Source organism: Chenopodium album, chromosome 3 (assembly GCF_948465745.1).
Source record: "Chenopodium album chromosome 3, dcCheAlbu1.1, whole genome shotgun sequence".
Classification (NCBI taxonomy): Eukaryota; Viridiplantae; Streptophyta; class Magnoliopsida; order Caryophyllales; family Amaranthaceae; genus Chenopodium; species Chenopodium album.
In genome coordinates this window covers 31,348,670-31,367,304 of record NC_137836.1, presented here as the reverse complement: position 1 = coordinate 31,367,304, position 18,635 = coordinate 31,348,670, and the positions used below count along the sequence as shown (strand labels likewise).

General features: G+C 42.7%; 1 protein-coding gene across 1 annotated transcript; it reads left to right on the top strand.

The window, feature by feature from the left end:
* The first annotated feature begins 2,592 nt into the window (after positions 1–2,592).
* LOC145624985 (uncharacterized) lies at positions 2,593–4,352 on the top strand. The gene is made up of 4 exons (XM_081678068.1): positions 2,593–2,715; positions 2,761–3,246; positions 3,622–4,109; positions 4,247–4,352. The coding sequence occupies exons 1-4, from the start codon at positions 2,593–2,595 to the stop codon at positions 4,350–4,352; spliced, it is 1,203 nt and encodes a 400-aa protein (XP_081534194.1).
* Positions 4,353–18,635: the final 14,283 nt, after the last annotated feature.

The following is an 18,635-nucleotide window of genomic DNA, read 5'->3' as shown; positions in this document are numbered from 1 at the left end:
AGGCCTCCAAGGATGGTAAACATGAGTCGTGATACTAGTAAGTGGTGTGACTTTCACGGGGACTATGGCCATACCACTGAAGAATGCACGCACTTGAAGGACAACATAGAGGACTTAGTCAGAAGAGGATACCTGAGTCAATTTAAGTAGCGTGGTGACCCTCCCAGAAGAAGGGAGGAGGATAGAGCGGGCCAAGCTCACCGTAGAGGAGGTCAGAGGGGCCCAGCTGGAGACAAGGATAGAGATGGCAAGCCAGAGGGCAGGGTGTACGTGATCAGCGGGGGTCCAGTACATGGGGGGACAATTAATAGAGCGCGGGTTGACCTACGGGCGATGATACATCAAATAAACGACAATGATAAGCGTAGATGGCCACCTCTTCCCCCGCAGCCACGAGCCACGTTCGACGAGTATGACCAGAAGGGCATAATTTACCCTCATGATGACCCGCTGGTGGTGACAATGAGAATTGCAAACTGGGAGGTGGATAGAATACTGATAGACGGAGGCAGCTCAGCCAACATCATATACATCAGTGCGTTCAATGAGCTGAAGTTGGACAGAAAAGACCTGAAAAGAGTAAACTACGAGGTCACCGAGTTTAATGGCTCGGGGCTTACCCCAGAAGGCATAATTGAACTCTCAGTCCAGGTAGGAGAGAGGTCAAAAAGACGTGATGTCCGAGCAAAATTTCTCGTGATAAATTCCCCTTCACCCTACAATGTAATCATGGGAAGACCGCTCATCCACAAGATAGGCGGGGTGGTATCCACTTACCACCTGGCCATGGCGTACACAACTAATGAGGGTTGGTCAGCAAAGCTCAGGGGAAGCCAGAAGACAGTCCAACAATGTTACATAACTGCCTTAAAGCAGCCTGCCAAAACCAGACAGCAGTCCGGTTCCGAGAGAAGGCTCCCTGAGCAACCTGAGAGGAAGTCAAGGAAAAGGAAGCGTGAAGAGTATCACAGGGAAAAAGATAAACAGAAGTTGGCAATGGAAAACTTCGAGCCTGCAAAAGAAGAAATGGCTAGACCACTTCCCAACGGGGAGCATGTCACAGTCGAGCTCACAGAAGGTGATCCCTCGAGGACGGTGAAGATTGGAAAAGACATTGATCCAGGAGTAGGGGTGCACCTCATAGAGCTGCTGAGAAAGAATAAAGACATTTTTGCATTTTCCGCAGATGAGATGCCCGGAATTGACCCAGCAGTCATGGTGCATAAGCTGAATGTGAAGGAGGATATTAGGTCAGTCAGGCAGAAAAAGCGAAGCTTCTCCACGGAGAAAAACCAGGCAATCCAAAAAGAGGTGGAAAAACTCTTGGAAGCAGGATTTATTGAACCCTGTGACTATCCAGAATGGTTAGCCAACGTGGTCATGGTGAAGAAGGCAAATGGCCAATGGAGAATGTGTGTTGATTTCACATATCTTAATAAAGCCTTCCCGAAGGACTGTTACCCACTGCCACGGATAGATCAACTGGTAGACTCAACCAGCGGGCACGCCCTGCTAAGCTTTATGGACGCCTTCTCAGGGTACCATCAGATCAGCCTGCACGAGCCAGACAGGCAGAAAACTGCATTCATCACCGAAGGGAGAGTGTATAATTACATAGCTATGCCCTTCGGGCTGAAGAACGCTGGAGCAACTTTTCAGAAGGCAATGGATAAAGTATTCCTTCACCAGAAGGGAAGAAATGTGGAAGTATACGTTGACGACTCAATTGTTAAGAGCGTCACGCAGGCTGGACATATCATGGATTTGGAGGAAACATTTGCCACCCTGAACAAGTATAGAATCAAGCTCAACCCGAAAAAATGTGTCTTTGGAGTGAGCTCCGGAAAGTTTTTGGGTTTTCTGATCAGCGAGAGAGGAATAGATGCCAACCCAGAAAAGGTCGAAGCAGTCCTCAATCTGCCCGAGCCTAAGAGCATCAAAGATATCATGCGCTTGACAGGCAGAATGGTCGCACTGTCCAGATTCATCACTAAGTCAGCAGACAAAGCCTTGCCATTCTATCAGCTGTTGAAAGGAAACAGAGAATTCAAGTGGGGGACTAAGGAGAAAGAAGCCTTTGAGGGTATTAAGGAGCATCTGACTAAGCTCCCAACAATGATCAGCCCTGAGCTGACGGAAAAACTGCAGTTGTACATCTCAGCGTCAATACAGACAATCGCAGCTGTTCTGCAGGTAGAAAGACAGAAGCAACAAAGGCCGATATATTTCGTGAGCCACGTGCTGACCAAGGCAGAGCAAAGATACCCCCTGGTAAAGAAGCTAGCCTTCGCAGTGGTCACAGCAGCAAGAAAGCTAAAACCATACTTTGACGCGCATATAATAGAGGTCCTCACAAACCACCCGCTGGAGAAAGCATTACAAAAGATGGATGCATCGGGTAGACTCTTAAAGTGGGCAATCGAGCTTTCTGAGTATGAATTCGAGGTCAAGCCTAGAGCAGCCATCAAGGCACTAGCTTTAGCAGACTTCATAGTGGAAGCCTCCTATGAGGAGAAAGAGGATGACGTTGGGGTCTGGAAGGTGGAAGTGGATGGATCCTCAGCCCAAACGGGGAGTGGGGCAGGAGTCATAATGACGTCTCCAGAAGGAAACGTATTTGAGTATGCCATTAAGTTCAAAGCGTCTAATAATGAAGCAGAGTACGAGGCGACGCTGGCAGGCCTGCGTATGAGCCTCGCAGCTGGAGCCCGCAAAGTACACCTGCAGACTGATTCTCAGCTCGTTGCCAGCCAACTGTAGGGGGCGTATGAGATAAGGGAAGCCACTATGATGAAATATGTAACCAAAGTGAAAGAGCTGGCAGCCCAGCTAGTCCATTTCCAAATAGACTTGGTCCCCAGAGCAGGAAACTCTCAGGCTGACACCTTATCTAAGTTAGCTAGCTCCACCTTACAAAGCCTCACAAGAACGGTGATGGTCGAAGTGTTAGAGGAGAGCAGCATCGCTGAAAAGGAGCAGGTAAACTGCGTCAGGAGTCAAAGAGCCTGGTTCTCAGACATCTTGGCGTACAAACTTCATGGCTCGCTGCCCGATGATGAAGCACAGGCTAAAAAGGTGAAGAAAGACGCAAATTGGTATGTAGTGATGAATGGAGAGCTCAACAAGAAAGGCTTCTCAAAGCCGCTGCTGAGGTGTATTCCAGAATGGGAGCAGGAGGGCATTATGGAAGAAGCCCACTCCGGAATATGTGCCAACCATATCAGCGGGAAAGCATTGGGAGTAGAGGTCCTTAGAAGAGGGGCATATTGGCCAACTCTCACGCAAGACGCACTAGCATATGTCAAAAAATGCGACAAGTGTCAAAAATATTCACCAGTCATAAATCAGCCAGCAAACGATCTGACTCCAATCCTCAGCCCGATCCCGTTCGCTCAGTGGGGAATGGACATATTGGGACCTTTCACCACTGGGTCAGTGGGCAGGAAGTATCTCATTGTGGCAGTAGATTACTTTACAAAGTGGATAGAAGCTGAGCCCACCAAGTACATAAAGGCAACCCAGGTCAGAACATTTATATGGAAGAGCATCATCACTAGATTCGGGGTGCCACGGTGCATAGTCTTTGATCATGGGTGCCAATTTGACTGTGACACCATAAAGGGCTACTTGGGGGATATGGGCACCAAGTATGCAAGTGCCTCAGTCTTCCACCCGCAAAGCAATGGCCAAGCAGAGGCAGCAAACAAGTTGATCCTGACAGCCCTACAGAAGAAGCTGGAGGAGTACAAGGGCCTGTGGGCAGACTTAGTCCCAGAGGTCTTGTGGGCAAATAGGACCACTGAGAAGGAGTCAACCGGTAAAAGCCCTTTCACCCTAGCCTACGAGGTTGATGCAGTTGTCCCTGTGGAAGTGCAAATCCCCAGCCTGAGGATACAACACTATGAGCAGCAAGGAATTGAAAAGCGCATGCTGGAAGAGCTAGACTTCCTGCCAGAAGTAAGGCTAAAAGCAGCCCTTAAGCTGGCAGCCCAAAAGAGCAGGATCTCAAAAGCTTTCAACAAAAGGGTCAAGCATAGGGAGCTCCTGCCAGGAGACTTAGTCCTCAGGAGGACAGCAGCAGTTGGAAGAGGAAATCAGCATGGAAAGCTGTCAGCCAACTGGGAAGGCCCTTTCATCATCCACGAGCAGGTTGGACCAGGCGCGTTCCTCCTTGCAGATCAAGAAGGTCAGGTCTTAAGAAACAGTTTCAATGCTGATGTGTTAAAGAAATATTTTGTTTAAATAGCCTGAAACATAGCTGTTTCAAGTCGATAAATCTTTATTCAGTCCATGATATGTTAATTAAGGCATTTGAGCCATTTTTGTTCAATGAAATACAAGCCTCTGCGTGAGGAGTATGTTGCATAAATTTGTTTAATATAGTATGCCCAATCATCATATACTAACATGCAGAAATCAAACAAGAATAATAATAAAGTGTTAGAGGCAAGAAGCACTCTAGCGCAAAATGACAAAGTGAAAGCATCCCTCCTTAAAACCTCACTTCACCTACAAAAAGCAAAACAGGGCACCACCTCGGGGACGCCTGAGGGGGAGCCTGACACGTTCAGCTTGAGCAGGGGAGAAGAGAGAAAAAGAAGAAGATGAGCTACATGGGCAACACTAAGGTTCTCTTAGTCCCATTCAGCCCATCTCTTCGGGGGGGGAGAGGAAAGGAGAAGACAGTCAAGCAGCAAGCCCTTACAAAAAGAAGTAAGTAGGCAGTAAACAAGCTGAATGACATAAATAAGTCGCAGCATAAACAAGCTGAATGACATAAATAAGTCGCAGCATAAACAAGATGAATGACATAAATAAGTCGGAGCATAAATAAGCTGAATGACATAAATAAGTCACGGCATAAACAAGTTGAACGACATAAACAAGTCGCAGCATAAATAAGCTGAATGACACAAATAAGTCACAGCAAAGCAAGCTGATGACACAGACGAAATAAGCAAAAAGCTGATCGACACAAACAAGTCTCAGCAAGGATAAGTCGAATAACGCTCAATCAAATATGTCAACCAGCACGCAGACGAAGCCTTTGGTCAAAAACAAGTGAAGTACACAACGCGCAAACACTTGAAGCAGATAAAGCAGGAAGGACAAAATGTAATAAAGTCCCTGCTGAAGCACAGCAGAGCGCAAAAGAAACAGAAAAGCGCTAGGCAGCTAAATTAAAAAGACAGGAAGGCCCAACCTACGAGGCCCCACCAAATGTAATAAAGAGAAAACATGCAGACAATGAAATAAACAGCAAGAAAAGCAACAAGAGGAGATCATAAGGAGCATACATTATAAGGCTGAACCCCTGACCACCAAGGCAGAGTAAACATTCAGCAGGTCAGTCACAGAACAAATAAAGCTGAGCCCTCATCCACCAGGACAAGGAAACACTCAGCGGGTAAAGTTAGAAGATCACAAATTCAAGTTAAGCTGGACAGACCCAGCAACGAAAGAAAAAGTATTCTGAAAATACACAGAGAAACATAATCTTTGGCAGCTATACACCCCAAAGATAGTAACAAAAACTACCTAGTTACAACATATCTAGGTGAGGGAAACTCAGAGGAACCACTGGAGTAGGAGGGTGACAGCCGCCATAAACTTTATTGATCATCAGTTAGAAACTCCACTCCAATAGCTGCAGCAACGTCAGGGCAGAGAGGCACCTCCAAGTTCAGCACGACGTGGTTGGGGATCTTGCAGCCAGCAGCGCGAGGGTGATCAGCGGGAAGATCGAACAAACCAACCTCACCGGCAGCTTCAACCTAAGCCCAGAAGGCATTTAAGCGAGCCTGCTGCTCTTCACCCTCACCATAGAAGTTGCTAACGCATCGAGCCGCAGCTTCCCATCCTCCATCATGGCGGTCAGCCAGGATCTTAGCGAAAGCAGGAGAGAGCGCAAAAGACTTGAGAGCCTCTCTCCTAGCAGCCTCCAGCACAACAGCATGCGCAACCTGTAAATCTGCCACCTACGCCTATAACTTCCTCACCCTGGCTTGAGAAGTCCCCAACTGCTCCTCGCAGTCCTTCAGCTTGGTCTGAGTGAGCTGAAATTCTCCCAATTGGAGCTGCAAGGCATCCGCCTTCTCCCTCAGCGGAGTCACCTCATTAGCCATAGCATCCCTCTCAGCTTGAGCCTGCTGAACCTCCAGAGTCTTCTGGGAAAGAGTTATACCCTGGTTCTGATATTCCTTCTCCACTAATAGCAAGGCATTGGACAAATCCCCCACAGACATAACAAGCTGCAAGAAAAGCAGAAAAGAAGAGTCAGCCAAAGTGGGAGTTAACAAAAGAAGTTAACAATATATAAAAAAAAAAATAATAAAAATATAGCATAATAATAGGTAAAACAAGACAGCAGCAACAAAACAAGCAGAGAAAAGCTGAAACGAGAAAAAGAAAAGCCAAAAGCAGAGACTAACCTACTGCAAATCATGGCAAGCAGTAGCTGCTGGAAGGTTGACTGAGCTGCGCACAGAATCCGCAGGGAGACGAACCCCCTGAGTCAGGCGGTATCCTAGAGTACCACCCTTCTGAGGGTCGTCTACAAATAAAGACTCATCAGCCCTCACATTCATCAAAGGCCGAAAGGGAGCGTTCTCAGCTCCAGAAGGACAGAGTATTGGGCGAAGATGAATGTCAATAGGGACCTCAGCAAACTCAATGGCCCCAGTAGGGCGAAAAGTCCCTCCAGCAGAGAGTGAGGACGCAGAAAGAGGATTCTCAAAGGCATCACCCAAGAACTGATGAACGCAGCGGTTAAGCTCACTGGAGTTCTGAGTGTCTCCCCCACCAACGTTCCCACCTGGAAATCCAGTGTTGGCAGACGTGGAAGCAAGAGGGTCTGGGCCAGGAGAAGTGCGAGCCTTTTTCACCTCTGGCTCATCCCTAGCAGGGGCAGAAGACACAGGATCGTCCTCTAGGTCAATCACTTGACGATCCTGCTGGAGAGAGCCCGTAGCTCGGGAGAGCGCACCCCGGGTAGCGCTTTGGAGCCGCCCCCTCAACCCGTAGGGACGCGGCGGAAACCTTGGAAGCTCTAGGACAGATTCATCAGGGAGTTGAAAATCAGAAGTTGCAACAGAAGGAACGGCAGTGCCCTTCGTAGCAACAGTATCATCAGTAGGAGTAGGAAAGAGCATAACATGCTCAGCAGAGGAAACGGGTTTTTCACCCGCAACAGTGGTCTCAATCCCCTCAGAAGGAAACTGGAGAACACTGTTAGCAAAATCATCGGCAATAGCCTTTGGTTCTTCAGAAGCTTGTTCACGTGGCCTTTTGGCAGCAGAAGTCTGAGGTGCCACCCGACCAGAAGCCGCGACAGACTGCTTCTCAGAGGAAGCAGCAGGCGCCACTAACGCCTCAGAATCTGAAGCCACCTTTTGAGGAGCAAGGCGAGTATCACGCCTACTCCCAACAGTAGAAGACGAAGGCTCAGGCTCAGCGCGGCTGGACACAACACGCTCGCCAGTAGCCACGGTGCCAACAACAGCCCGCAGCTCAGCAAAAGCCAAACGCACCTCGCCCTTCAGGGAACCCGCAAACACCTGCAACGTATCAAAGAGCTGAGGAGGGTTCTCAGGAGTGGCAGTCAGAGGGTCCTTCCAATTATCGGCCAGCTCGAGCATGCGTTTGCCCAACTTGTCATAGCCTAAAAACACAAAATGACAAAAAGTCAAATAAGGCAAAAAAAAGGGCAAAAAACAGAAAAAAAAGGCAAAAGACAGAAAAAACTTACCAGACTCATGTGTACGGCACAAACGCATGGCAGATAGCTGCTCATTACCCACGATGTACATAGAATTGGGCAGCCAGACCTTGGGAAACTTGGAGTCACCTGTCCCCGCTCCCTGTAGAGCTTCAAAAGCTTCTGTCTCACGAGCAGGTTCAGAGGGAGAGACTGTGACCCCAGCCATGTTGGTGCGAATCTCTCTGAAATTACGCGGAGCAGCAAAATTAGAAGGCACCCTCACCCAGAAGAACTTGACAGTTCAGTCCTTGAAACGCCCAAGTTTTGGGTAGGACAAGACTCTACTCTCTTTGGGGGCGACATAGTACCACCCTGACTCAGTCCCAGAGGCTGATCTTTTCAGGCTCATGAGAGACTTGAACAAATGCAGAGACTTAGGGTACCTTCGAAACCTCAAAAACCACAGTAGACAAACCAGGGTATGAAGGGAGGCAGGGTGCACCAGAGATATGCAAATGTTAAAAGCACGTAGCAGCTTCTCTAAGGTGGGTTCCAAGGGGAACCTCAAGCCCAAGTCCAGCTGCGAGGCAAACACAGCAATATGACCTGCAGGAGGGGCTGATAACTTCGCACTATTAGCAGGCAGAACCAGCTCGTAGCCCTCCCCAAAACCGTAAAACTTCTGCCCAACAGCGGCCAGGCCCAGTCTCTCAGTGTCCTTACGCCAACTGGAATCTAGCACGCAGTTCTTAGGCCCATAGCACTTGTCATCAAGGAAGAATTCAGTCTTGCCCTCCTCTACGGGCTCAGCAACATAAGTGGGCTAACAGTCGAAGTACGAGTGGTCACCAGGAGACTCAGCCATTCTACTTGGTTGAACTGCTGGGGAAAGAGAAGGTGATGGAGTCCTAGTATTCCCACCGCGCACTACATAATGATCAAACCGATGCATGTCAGCCATGTCATCAAGCCAAGCAAAACTGTTTAAAGGCTGAACATGGGGAATGGGGCTAACAAGAGACACGTCAGGGGGATTGGCCTTAACAGCATCAGCTAACATTTTATGGTGCATTGCGTGCAGCCTCAGGCGAGTAAGATGGGATAAGCGAATCCCATCCAACGTAAGCACTCGCTCACAGTAAGGATCAAAGAAGTCAGGACGGGGTATATGCTGGAAAGGGCGAAATGCACTACCCTCAGCGGGACGACTACTGCCTGACCCAGACGCAGCAGCAGGAGTCGCAGCAGTACCCATCCCGCTCGCAGCGGGGGGAAGGTCAGGAGGCATAACAGTTTGTAAAGGAGTAGAAGAAATAGGAGAAGTGCGCGCAGGACGCTCACCTGAAAAAGAAGACCGGGAAGAGGAAGAATCCGATCCTATGGCCGTTTGAGGCTCACTCATGTTCTGACTATCAGAGGCGTCAGACATTATGAAATCTACAAAGGAATACAGGCCCGCAAAGGAAGGATAAAGCAATGGGGCACGAGAAAATCAAAGAATCAGTGTAGAAACAATGAAGGAATAAGTAGAAAAAAGCCAAGAATGCAAATACAACAACTAAAGAGAAGAAATGGGAATAGCAACAATTGGGAAGAATCAAAAGGCACAATCTTGCGAAGAAAAAGTAAATAGAAGCAAAATTGGGAAAATACAAACAACAAAAGGTACAAAGTAAGTACCTTTAAGGAAAAAAGTTGCAGAAGCAACAGAGTACAACAACAATGGCGGAGATAAAAGCCCAAGCAAGACAAAGGACCGAATCTGCAATTAAGAAGAACAAAGAAGGAAAACGTTAACAAAAGAGCAAGAATTAAAGGAGAGAAAGCAAGTAAAGCGAAAGTCAGGACAAAAATAAAGACGAAGAAGCAAGAACTTACCACAACAATGGAGGATCAGAGACGCTTGACAGAGGAAGAGCAAAGAGCGAAAAGTTCAAAATGCCAAAGTAACGAAGAGGGAAGATGAAAAATTGGAGGCGTAAAAGAAATAAGTGAAAAAGGGGGGACAGTGAAATTAATATGGAGTAAATGGGCAGTTAGACACAAGGCGAAGCCAAACCGCCATGTCACTTCAGTAAAATCAAACTGACAGCCCGGATTGCCAACACGTGTCCCACTCATGCAAATCCGATTCCCGCCTAAAAAAAATAAATTAAGAAGAGAGCACTTCAGCGGGAGTGATCGAAAATCCTCTCTGCAAGCTCGTCATTTCTCAGACTTCAGCGGGAGTGATCGAAAATCCTCTCTGCAAGCTCGTCATTTCTCAGACTTCAGCGGGAGTGATCGAAAATCCTCTCTGCAAGCTCGTCATTTCTCAGACTTCAGCGGGAGTGATCGAAATTCCTCTCTGCAAGCTCGTCATTTCTCAGACTTCAGCGGGAGTGATCGAAATTCCTCTCTGCGAGCTTGTCACTTCTTAAGTCTGGAACCAATGTCACCATACAAGCAATCACTAGTAGAAAATATCAAAATGGCACCCCCTAATTGGCACCGGTTCAGTTTTGGGTATTTGTTTTTCGATTTCATTTCTGGGTATTTGTTTTTCGATTTCTGGGTATTATTATTGTTTTTCGATTTTGATTCATTTTTCGATTATTATTTGTTTTTCGATTTCTGGGTATTTTTTCGTTTTTTTTTTAATTTTCTGGGTTTTTAACTAATTTTCGATTTTAATTTTTTTTGATTTTTTTTTTATTTTTCTGGGTTTTTATTTTTTCGATTTTAATTTTTTTTCAATTTTCTTGGTTTTAATTTAATTTTTTCTTCATTTTCTGGATTTTCTCGATTTTCTAGATTTTCAACTAATTTTCAATTTTAATTTTTTCGATTTTTTGGGTTTTAAATCCTTTTCGATTTTAATTTTTTCGATTTTTTTTTAATTTTCTGGGTTTTAAACTAGCTTTTGATTTTAATTTTTTTTTATTTTTTTTAATTTTCTGGGTTTTAATTTTTTTCGACTTTAATTTTTTTCGATTTTCTGGGTTTTAATTTAATTTTTTCTTCATTTTCTGGATTTTCAACTATTTTTCGATTTTAATTTTTTCAATTTTCTGGGTTTTAATTTTTTTTCGATTTTAATTTTTTCGATTTTTTTTTAATTTTCTAGGTTTTTAACTAATTTTAATTTCGCAGCTAATACATTTTAATTGATTTTTTTGGATGAACTAATTGGCGCAGGTATACTATCTTCTTTGCAAGCCCAAAATATTGCACATAATCGAAGAATCGAGAATCAAGAATATTGATTTAGATGTTTGGGGTTTTTTTTTTTATTGTGATGTTGTAATATTTTTTTTTTATTTATATTGTAGTTCTTTTTTATTTATTTATATGTGGTAATTGTTTAATTTTATAATTCGTATATTGTAATTTTTCTTGATTATATACTGTAAATTTTCGGTTATATTCAATGATATTCAATTTTGTTGTTCTTATTTATTTTAGTCAATTTGATTTTTAAGTAAAAAATGACGACAACAACAACAACAACAAAAAAAAAAAAAAAAAAAAAAAAAAATTATTTTTGGGGTTTTTTGGCACCGGTTAACCCCAACCGGTGCCAAAAACTTTGAAATAATTTTTTGTGGGCTTTTTTGGCACCGGTTAACTGGTGCCAATTTCAATTTTTGGCACCGGTTTGAACCGGTGCCTTTTTAAACCCCTTTTTGGCACCCCCCACATTGGAACCGGTTCAAACCGGTGCCTTAGGCCGGGTTTGAACCGGTGCCAAATTCATTTTTTCACGTAGTGAATAGGACAACGAACTCAGTAATAGCAATTCCTTACCTCCCAAGTCTCCAGGGCGCCTCAACACCCTAGAGACTTGACGGGCTAGGAGTGTGCAGGTTATTTCAGTTAGACGACCCGTTGAGTCAGAGCCGATAAGGCTACACGCTCAGAACAGCTGGCATGAAAGAACCTCACGCCATCTCTTGAGGGGCTAGTTGTAGGGGATAGCTCCTGCTGAGCTATTCCTTTCAGTTGGGCTCAGTTGAGAAGAACGTTCTTACAGGCAAAGAGTCGGCATGAGTGACCTCATACCACCTCTTGAGGGGCTAGTTGTATAGGATAGCTCCCGCTGAACTATCGCCCAGCCCCCAGGGTGCACACTCACCGCCGAATAAGCAGCTAAAGGAGGGCTCATCAGCCCGGCAGAGTCAGCCCGCAGGGCTGACCAGGCTAAACTCTCCACGAAGGAGATAGTACGCCTATAAATAGAGGGTAAAGTACAACGGAAAAGAGGTCAGACACTCAAATTATTACACTTTCTATATCTCTCTAAGTACACTTGTTTAGGGTAATTTTACCCTGCCGCGTGGCCCAATCAGAAGGTGACACGTGTCAGCCCCAGATTGGTCTAAAATGGACCAATCCCTGCTTGACACGTGTCATTCCAGAAATCAAGGGAAAAGGCGGCCTTCAGGCCCAAATCCCGAGAATGCCGAAAAACGGCGCAGCCCACCAATGATTAGGGTTCAGTGACCTAATCAGGGGCACAATTCCCAAAGACCCTATAAATAGGGAGATATCCCTCATTTTGAGGGCACGTTTTACCATTAAAGATACCTGCATTATCTTACATCAGAGAAACACCTGAGCTTGGAATCCGAGCAGATACCCACCTAAATTTCCGTACTCTTTATTCCTTTTCAAGTCACTAACTTGATCGTCGGAGGCAGAGCTCCAACCACCCGGAGTCTCCGTTATTTTGCAGGTGCAGCTCAAGCCGGATCAGTCTTCGTGACGTAACTCTCCCGAGGGACAAAAACACCCAAAACAACACTTTCTCTCTCTAAACACTCTCTAACTTAAGCTTCGGAGGGGGGTTCCTCGAGCCACCCCCGAGGGCATTTTACGTGTGCTACCGTGTGTAGGTTGTTGACGGGACCCAGCTTACCCAGCAGAACCCTTGGATCCATACCTGAAACAATAATAATAGTAGTAGTAGTAGTAGTAATAACGGAATTTTCATGAAATGCCCCTGAGTAATTTTTTTATTCACCTAATACCCATCAAAACTTTCAAATTCACCAAATACACTGGAGTTTAAGAAAAATGTCACCGTTAGTCATTAAGGGCATTTGGTGAAATTTTTTTAAACTCAGGATTATTTGGTGAATTTAAAAGTTTTGATGGGTATTTGGTGAATAAAAAAATTACTCAGGGGCATTTCATTAAATTTCTGTAATAATAATAGTAGTAGTAGTAGTAGAAATAATAATAATAATAATAATAATAATAATAATAATAATGTTGAAATTTGCTCTGCTTTTCTCGGCCCGGCTCTGCTATCTTGACCTCTGTTCTGCTCTACTCTGCCCAAAAGCTCAAAAGAACAGAGTCTAAGACCAATCCGGCCTGATTTTTTGATCACCTATATATATATATATATATATAGGGATATATATATATATATATCCCTAACCCCTAAAATGTAAGAAGTTCGTCTACTGTTCATTTCCGGTTACTGTAGCTTAGTAACAGTAAAATTCCTGATATGCCCTCGCGGATAATAACGCATTAGAGTAAAATACCCGATATGAAGTTCGTCTACTGTTCATTTCCGGTTACTGTAGCTTAGTAACAGTAAAATTCCTGATATGCCCTCGCGGATAATAACGCATTAGAGTAAAATACCCGATATGTCCTCGTGCATAAGGAAGTGTTTTAGTAACAGTAAAATACCCGTTGTACCCTCGCGCAAAAGCCACTTGTTTGAGTTTGTCAGCTATTTTGGTCCACGTGTTTTTCCATTGTCTTCTCCGTCTTACTGGTTATTAGCTTGCGTTTTGGTAGTTAATTGCCAGCCTCTTTTTATTGTGGTTTGGAGAGTTTATTGAAAATTACTGTGATATTCGTTTGTGATTTTGATATTAGTGGTTATTTGTTATTGTTTAGGATGGTTTTGGGGGTGGTGTTGTTCCAGGTTACTGTTGTAATGACGGCTGCCGATGACCGCATAGGCGACGGCGGCATTATTGTTCGAGTAGGTGATTATTACCGTTATTACATTGTTGATTCTTGATATTATTATTATTAGTGTTTATTTTGCTCTGGTTTTTGTTATTAGGATTATTGCATTTCTTATTATTTTAAAAAAATTTCTTGGTTTAGGTTTAGTTGTTGTGGTGTTTTTTGCTGCTATAAAGGTTGTATTTCTTTTTTGCCGTCATGTTTTGTGCTGCTAAAGGTTGTATTTCTTTTTTTTTGGCTGCATTTAGAGTTGAATTAGGAGGGATATTGTTTGCCTTTGTCAGTGAAGGTTATTTTGAGTTGCACAGTAAATTTATATATAGGTACAATAAGTGTTCAATTAAGAGGGGTAAACTTATGTATTGTTGTTTAAAGTTATTTTAATATTGGATGGGTTTTTGTGTGGGTTTGAGGTGGTAGTGGGGGTAGTTAAACAGTACTTTGTAATTCCTTATTATGGGGGCTAGAAATGTGGTACTTTAGTTGATGGTTTCAAGAATTTGTCTTTTATGAGGAAGGCTTTAACTCTGGGATTTAGAGGTTATATTATATAGAAGTGTTGTATATATATGTGCTATTTCTTTGGAGTTTCATTTTATGGTTGTTCTGTCTTAGAGAAGTTTAGTTAAGGTATTCAGAACTTAATGGTTGTTTTCATTGGACTTGAACTTAATATTGCTGAATTTAAAAACGCTTTTTCCTAATACAACGTGTACCTTTTTGATAAATGTTATATTCAGATGTACTGTTGATTTAGAATTTCATTTTTTGGAGTTGTTTGAAAGCTCCATTATGTTGGGTGATTTTTTGGCGGGCTTAAACTTAATATTAAACGATTCTTTTATGTTCTGTGTTTTTTAAAGTGTGTCTGCTGTAGTTTTGTGCAGGATAAGATGGCACATTAATTTGAGTGTACTGTGTGGTGCTATTTATGTTAAGATTATGCCTTTGTAATGTGGAGGATTATAATGGTGTTGTGTGGGAATTTTATGTTTTTAATGGTGGCTGCAAATTGGTTTTATAGTGTATTCATTGTTGGGTTGTTGGGGTGCGGGATTGCTTATTGGATTGTGCTTTTGATGATATTTTGATCACTGAATTAAATTGTATCCTGATCTTGCACAGGTTATTTGGTTGCTTTTGTTGGACTGTTTTTGTTGTTGCTATCTGCACAAGGTGCCTAATGTTTTTATTCTGATTGTGTTTTTTTATAAAAAATATTGTATGTGGTTTGATATTTACTGATGTTTGGATATTGCTCTGATGGTTGTGTGGCCTGTGTTCCTTGTTTTTGCTGTTTTGTTGAACTGTTTGTTGTTGTTTGATTTAGCTGGTTAAAGTTACAGGTCATGGATTGTGATGCGACCACTATCTTTATTCCCTTTGTTCCGTTGTTGGAGCGTGTAACTGAATGCTTGCGATTTCCAAAGCCTGTCTATGGTGTAAGGCCTGGAGGGAGAAATAGCGTCTATGTGCGTGTCCGGTTGGAAACTGGACCTGGATGTATTTATTATTTGGGGGGGGAAGAGACTACTATGGAGGCATCGCGTGAAAAAGCGGCTCAAAAAGCTGTTCAAGGTTTGATGAAGCGGTATGGGGTTTGTGTTGATGATTTTACGTTTGAGAAAGTAAAGATGTATGAGCTTTGTGGGAGTTTATTTGCTCGTAAGCGTGGTGTCCTTGACCATGACGAGAAAACCACATTTAAGTGTTTTAGGGAGGAACTTATTTATGGGGAAGCTTTAAATGGAGTTGTTCATGTGTCAATGGACTATGTTAGTTTCTTAACTGATGTTGTTAAGAAGACTGCTGCTTTGATTGTGTCTTTTGAAACTGTTTCAGTTGAGTGCAAGGGTTTTATGTGTTGGATCATGATAAGTTGTTGTTGCAATGGAGGAGATATTGAGTGTATTTTTAGTGACACTTGTTATGAGGTTGGTGTTGCTGAGCAGCAGGCTGCTAAGAAGGCTATTTGTTTTCTAGCTCACCGGTTCAACTTAGTGATTATTGATGCGAATTATGGTAATGAAATGGCTGCTCATGTTGGTGATGTTATGTGGAGTGAGAGATGTTTGTATGCAAGAGCATCATTGATGGTTGAGGAAAATATTAGATCAGATGTGTCTGCAGAAAGCAGTTGTGAGTGTTTTACTCCGATAGCTGATTGCTCACGAATTCCAGTTTTAGATGTTCCTCCTCCACCTCCAGTGAAGCAGAGGGGGAATGGCAATGGACAATTTTCAGCACCTGTTATTTCTTCATGCACCAGAGTTTCAGCTGATGATTTGGAGGGTTTTTTCAAGCGTGCAAGGATTTCTTAGCTGCTTTGCTCGGATTTTTTTGCTGTGAACTTTTATTAGGAGGATTTTGGACTAACGTTTGTCGTTTCAGGAATTTATGTTTGTATTCTTGACTTGACTTGCTTTGATGTAGCAATACTTTATTTATCAGATTTTGCTTTGTCACTCTAGGAATATTAGAGAGTATAATTGCAGTGGCAATTGTTTTGTTCAGTGTACCTGATGAAGTTAGTGTAACTATCACCTATTCTATATCTATATATATAAATATTATTTGTTGATATTATTTTCTTTGCTACAATTACATTGTATTTATTGTGGAAATATTTGGCTGTTGTCATTGTCTGCGGAACAGGTGCTTGTTTTTGGGTTAGCAATCACTTAGTTTGGAATTTGGTTTTGAAAGAGATTGTTTATGTGGCCTTTTGTTTGTGCTTTGTTTTTGGGTTTGCCTTTTACAGATTGTGTGCCAGGTGATTATATCAACTGGAATATATGGTAATATCCATTTTTGGAGATGGATGATGTATGGACACGTATGTGAGCTAGGTGTCGGGATCATTTGGATTTTGCTTGTTCAGGCTGCTTTGTTGTTTGAAGTATGGCGAATTTAATCTTATGATGGGTAAGTTGTCTAACCTCTTTTTTTTTCTTTTTTTTTTTGGTTGGGGTGGGGGTGTTGGTTATTGTTGTGTTGGTTGTTTGTTTTTTTGTAAGCTCGAACAGTGAGTACGTTTTGTGTTTTATCAGATAAACAGAGCCCAGTACAACGATGTCCTCAAACTAGAGTGACGAAAAAAAAGCGACTTATGAATGGGATGCCCGAGCTTACAGTTGTTAGGTACGAAGTTATTTCATTACTATGTTATAGCCAATATTCTTTGAATGTTTCTAAATAAGAGGCCCTTTTGCCAGTGATTTGGGGAACTGTCGGCGGAAGAAGCGTGCATGTGAAGGTAAATGTTTGGTTTGGCAGATGTGCTTGTTTTTTTTTTCTTTTGGTTATGTGGCGAAAGTTTTTAGTAATTTGGTAGTTTAGTGGAGTTTGTGATATAGTATTCGTTAATTAAGTATGGCTTTGTTGTTTGTGACGGAAAATTTTAGTTATTTGGTGGTTTAGTGGAGTTTGTGATATAGTTTTTGTTAATTAAGCATGCCTTTGCTGTTTTGGGGTGTTAACTGGTGTTTGTGTATTAGCTGTGCAGAGTCAGACTACTAAAAGGCGTCGTGCTTTTGGTGCGGTTCGTCAGTCTGCAATAAAGAGGTTTTTGCTTGTTTAACTGTCATTCTGTGGTTGTATCCATTGTAAATTTCACTGAGTGTTCTGGTGTTTTTGCAGTGCTGTGGGTAGTACTTCTCGGAAGAAAGCACGAAAGTGCAACGGTATTGATCTGTTTAAAAAAACATTGTCATTTATACTGTATTGTGCTTTCTTTTTTGACCTGACTGATCTTTGGTTCTGCAATATATCAGCTTGTCCTAAGGCAACAATTGGTTTGCCACTGCCTCTAGGCCCTTTGACTTTGGGGCCTTCACATTATTGCAATCACTGTGGTGCCAAGAGATTTGCAACAGAAACTGTCAAATTTTGTTGTCGAGATGGAGAAATTGAGATTGCTGTTAATGAGTATCCCCCAGAACTTGTTCGTTTGTTTACATCTGAAGAAGAAGATGCTGTACATTTTAGAACATATGCTCGCTTGTATAATAATTTGTTCGCATTTAGTTCAATTGGAGGGAATTTTGATGCTAGCACTTACAAAGGAATATATGTGTTTAAGTTGCATGGACAACTATATCACTTTTTACCTGATTTGCTACCTGGAGATGATACACCAAAATATTTGCAGTTATATTTTTATGATGGCCAGCAAGAAGCATCTAAGCGTTCAGGTTGTTTCCCAAAATTGCGAGAAGATATCATTGCTATTCTTATGCGTGTATCGGAACTAAATCCATATGCTCGCTTTTTCCGATCTTTAAAGGGGATTGATGTTTCTGAAGATACACGGATTATTCTTAACCAGCACACTGTACGTGACCAGCGTGTTTACAATGCTCCCACAAGTGATGAAGTGGCTGTAATCTGGCCTGAGACGACATCATCAAGTGAGAGCTTTGGCCCTCACATTCTTGTTTATGGTAAATCTGCTACGTCTCATCGGATTTATCACCACTATGGATGTTATGACCCATTGCAATACCCACTACTTTTCCCATATTGAGAGTGTGGGTGGAATCAGGACCTTAAGAAGAAGTCTTGTGATGGGCGTGGACAAGCTGCTGTCCAAACAGAACTAGTAATGACTTGTGCTGTGCAGAATGTTGATGATTTACTTCAACAAGAGGCTTCAAGTATGTATTTTTTAAGGAAATGTTGTTCAAATTTGGTATTTGATGATGTTTTTTTCCTTTTCCAATTTGTTTGCAGTAAATGTCTTCAATTAGATTATACTGAAATCATTCTCGAATTTGTTTTGGATGGCACCGTATTTTGTATACTTGATTAGGTAATTGAATTGTCTAATTGGTTATCAGTAGTGTTTGTTGAATTTGTGGCTGTTTATGTAACTACAGGAGCATCTAACAGACGGACTAGAGCAGATAATCTCATATCTCCAAGAGAGTACTATGCATACAAGCTGCAGATACGTCCTAATAAT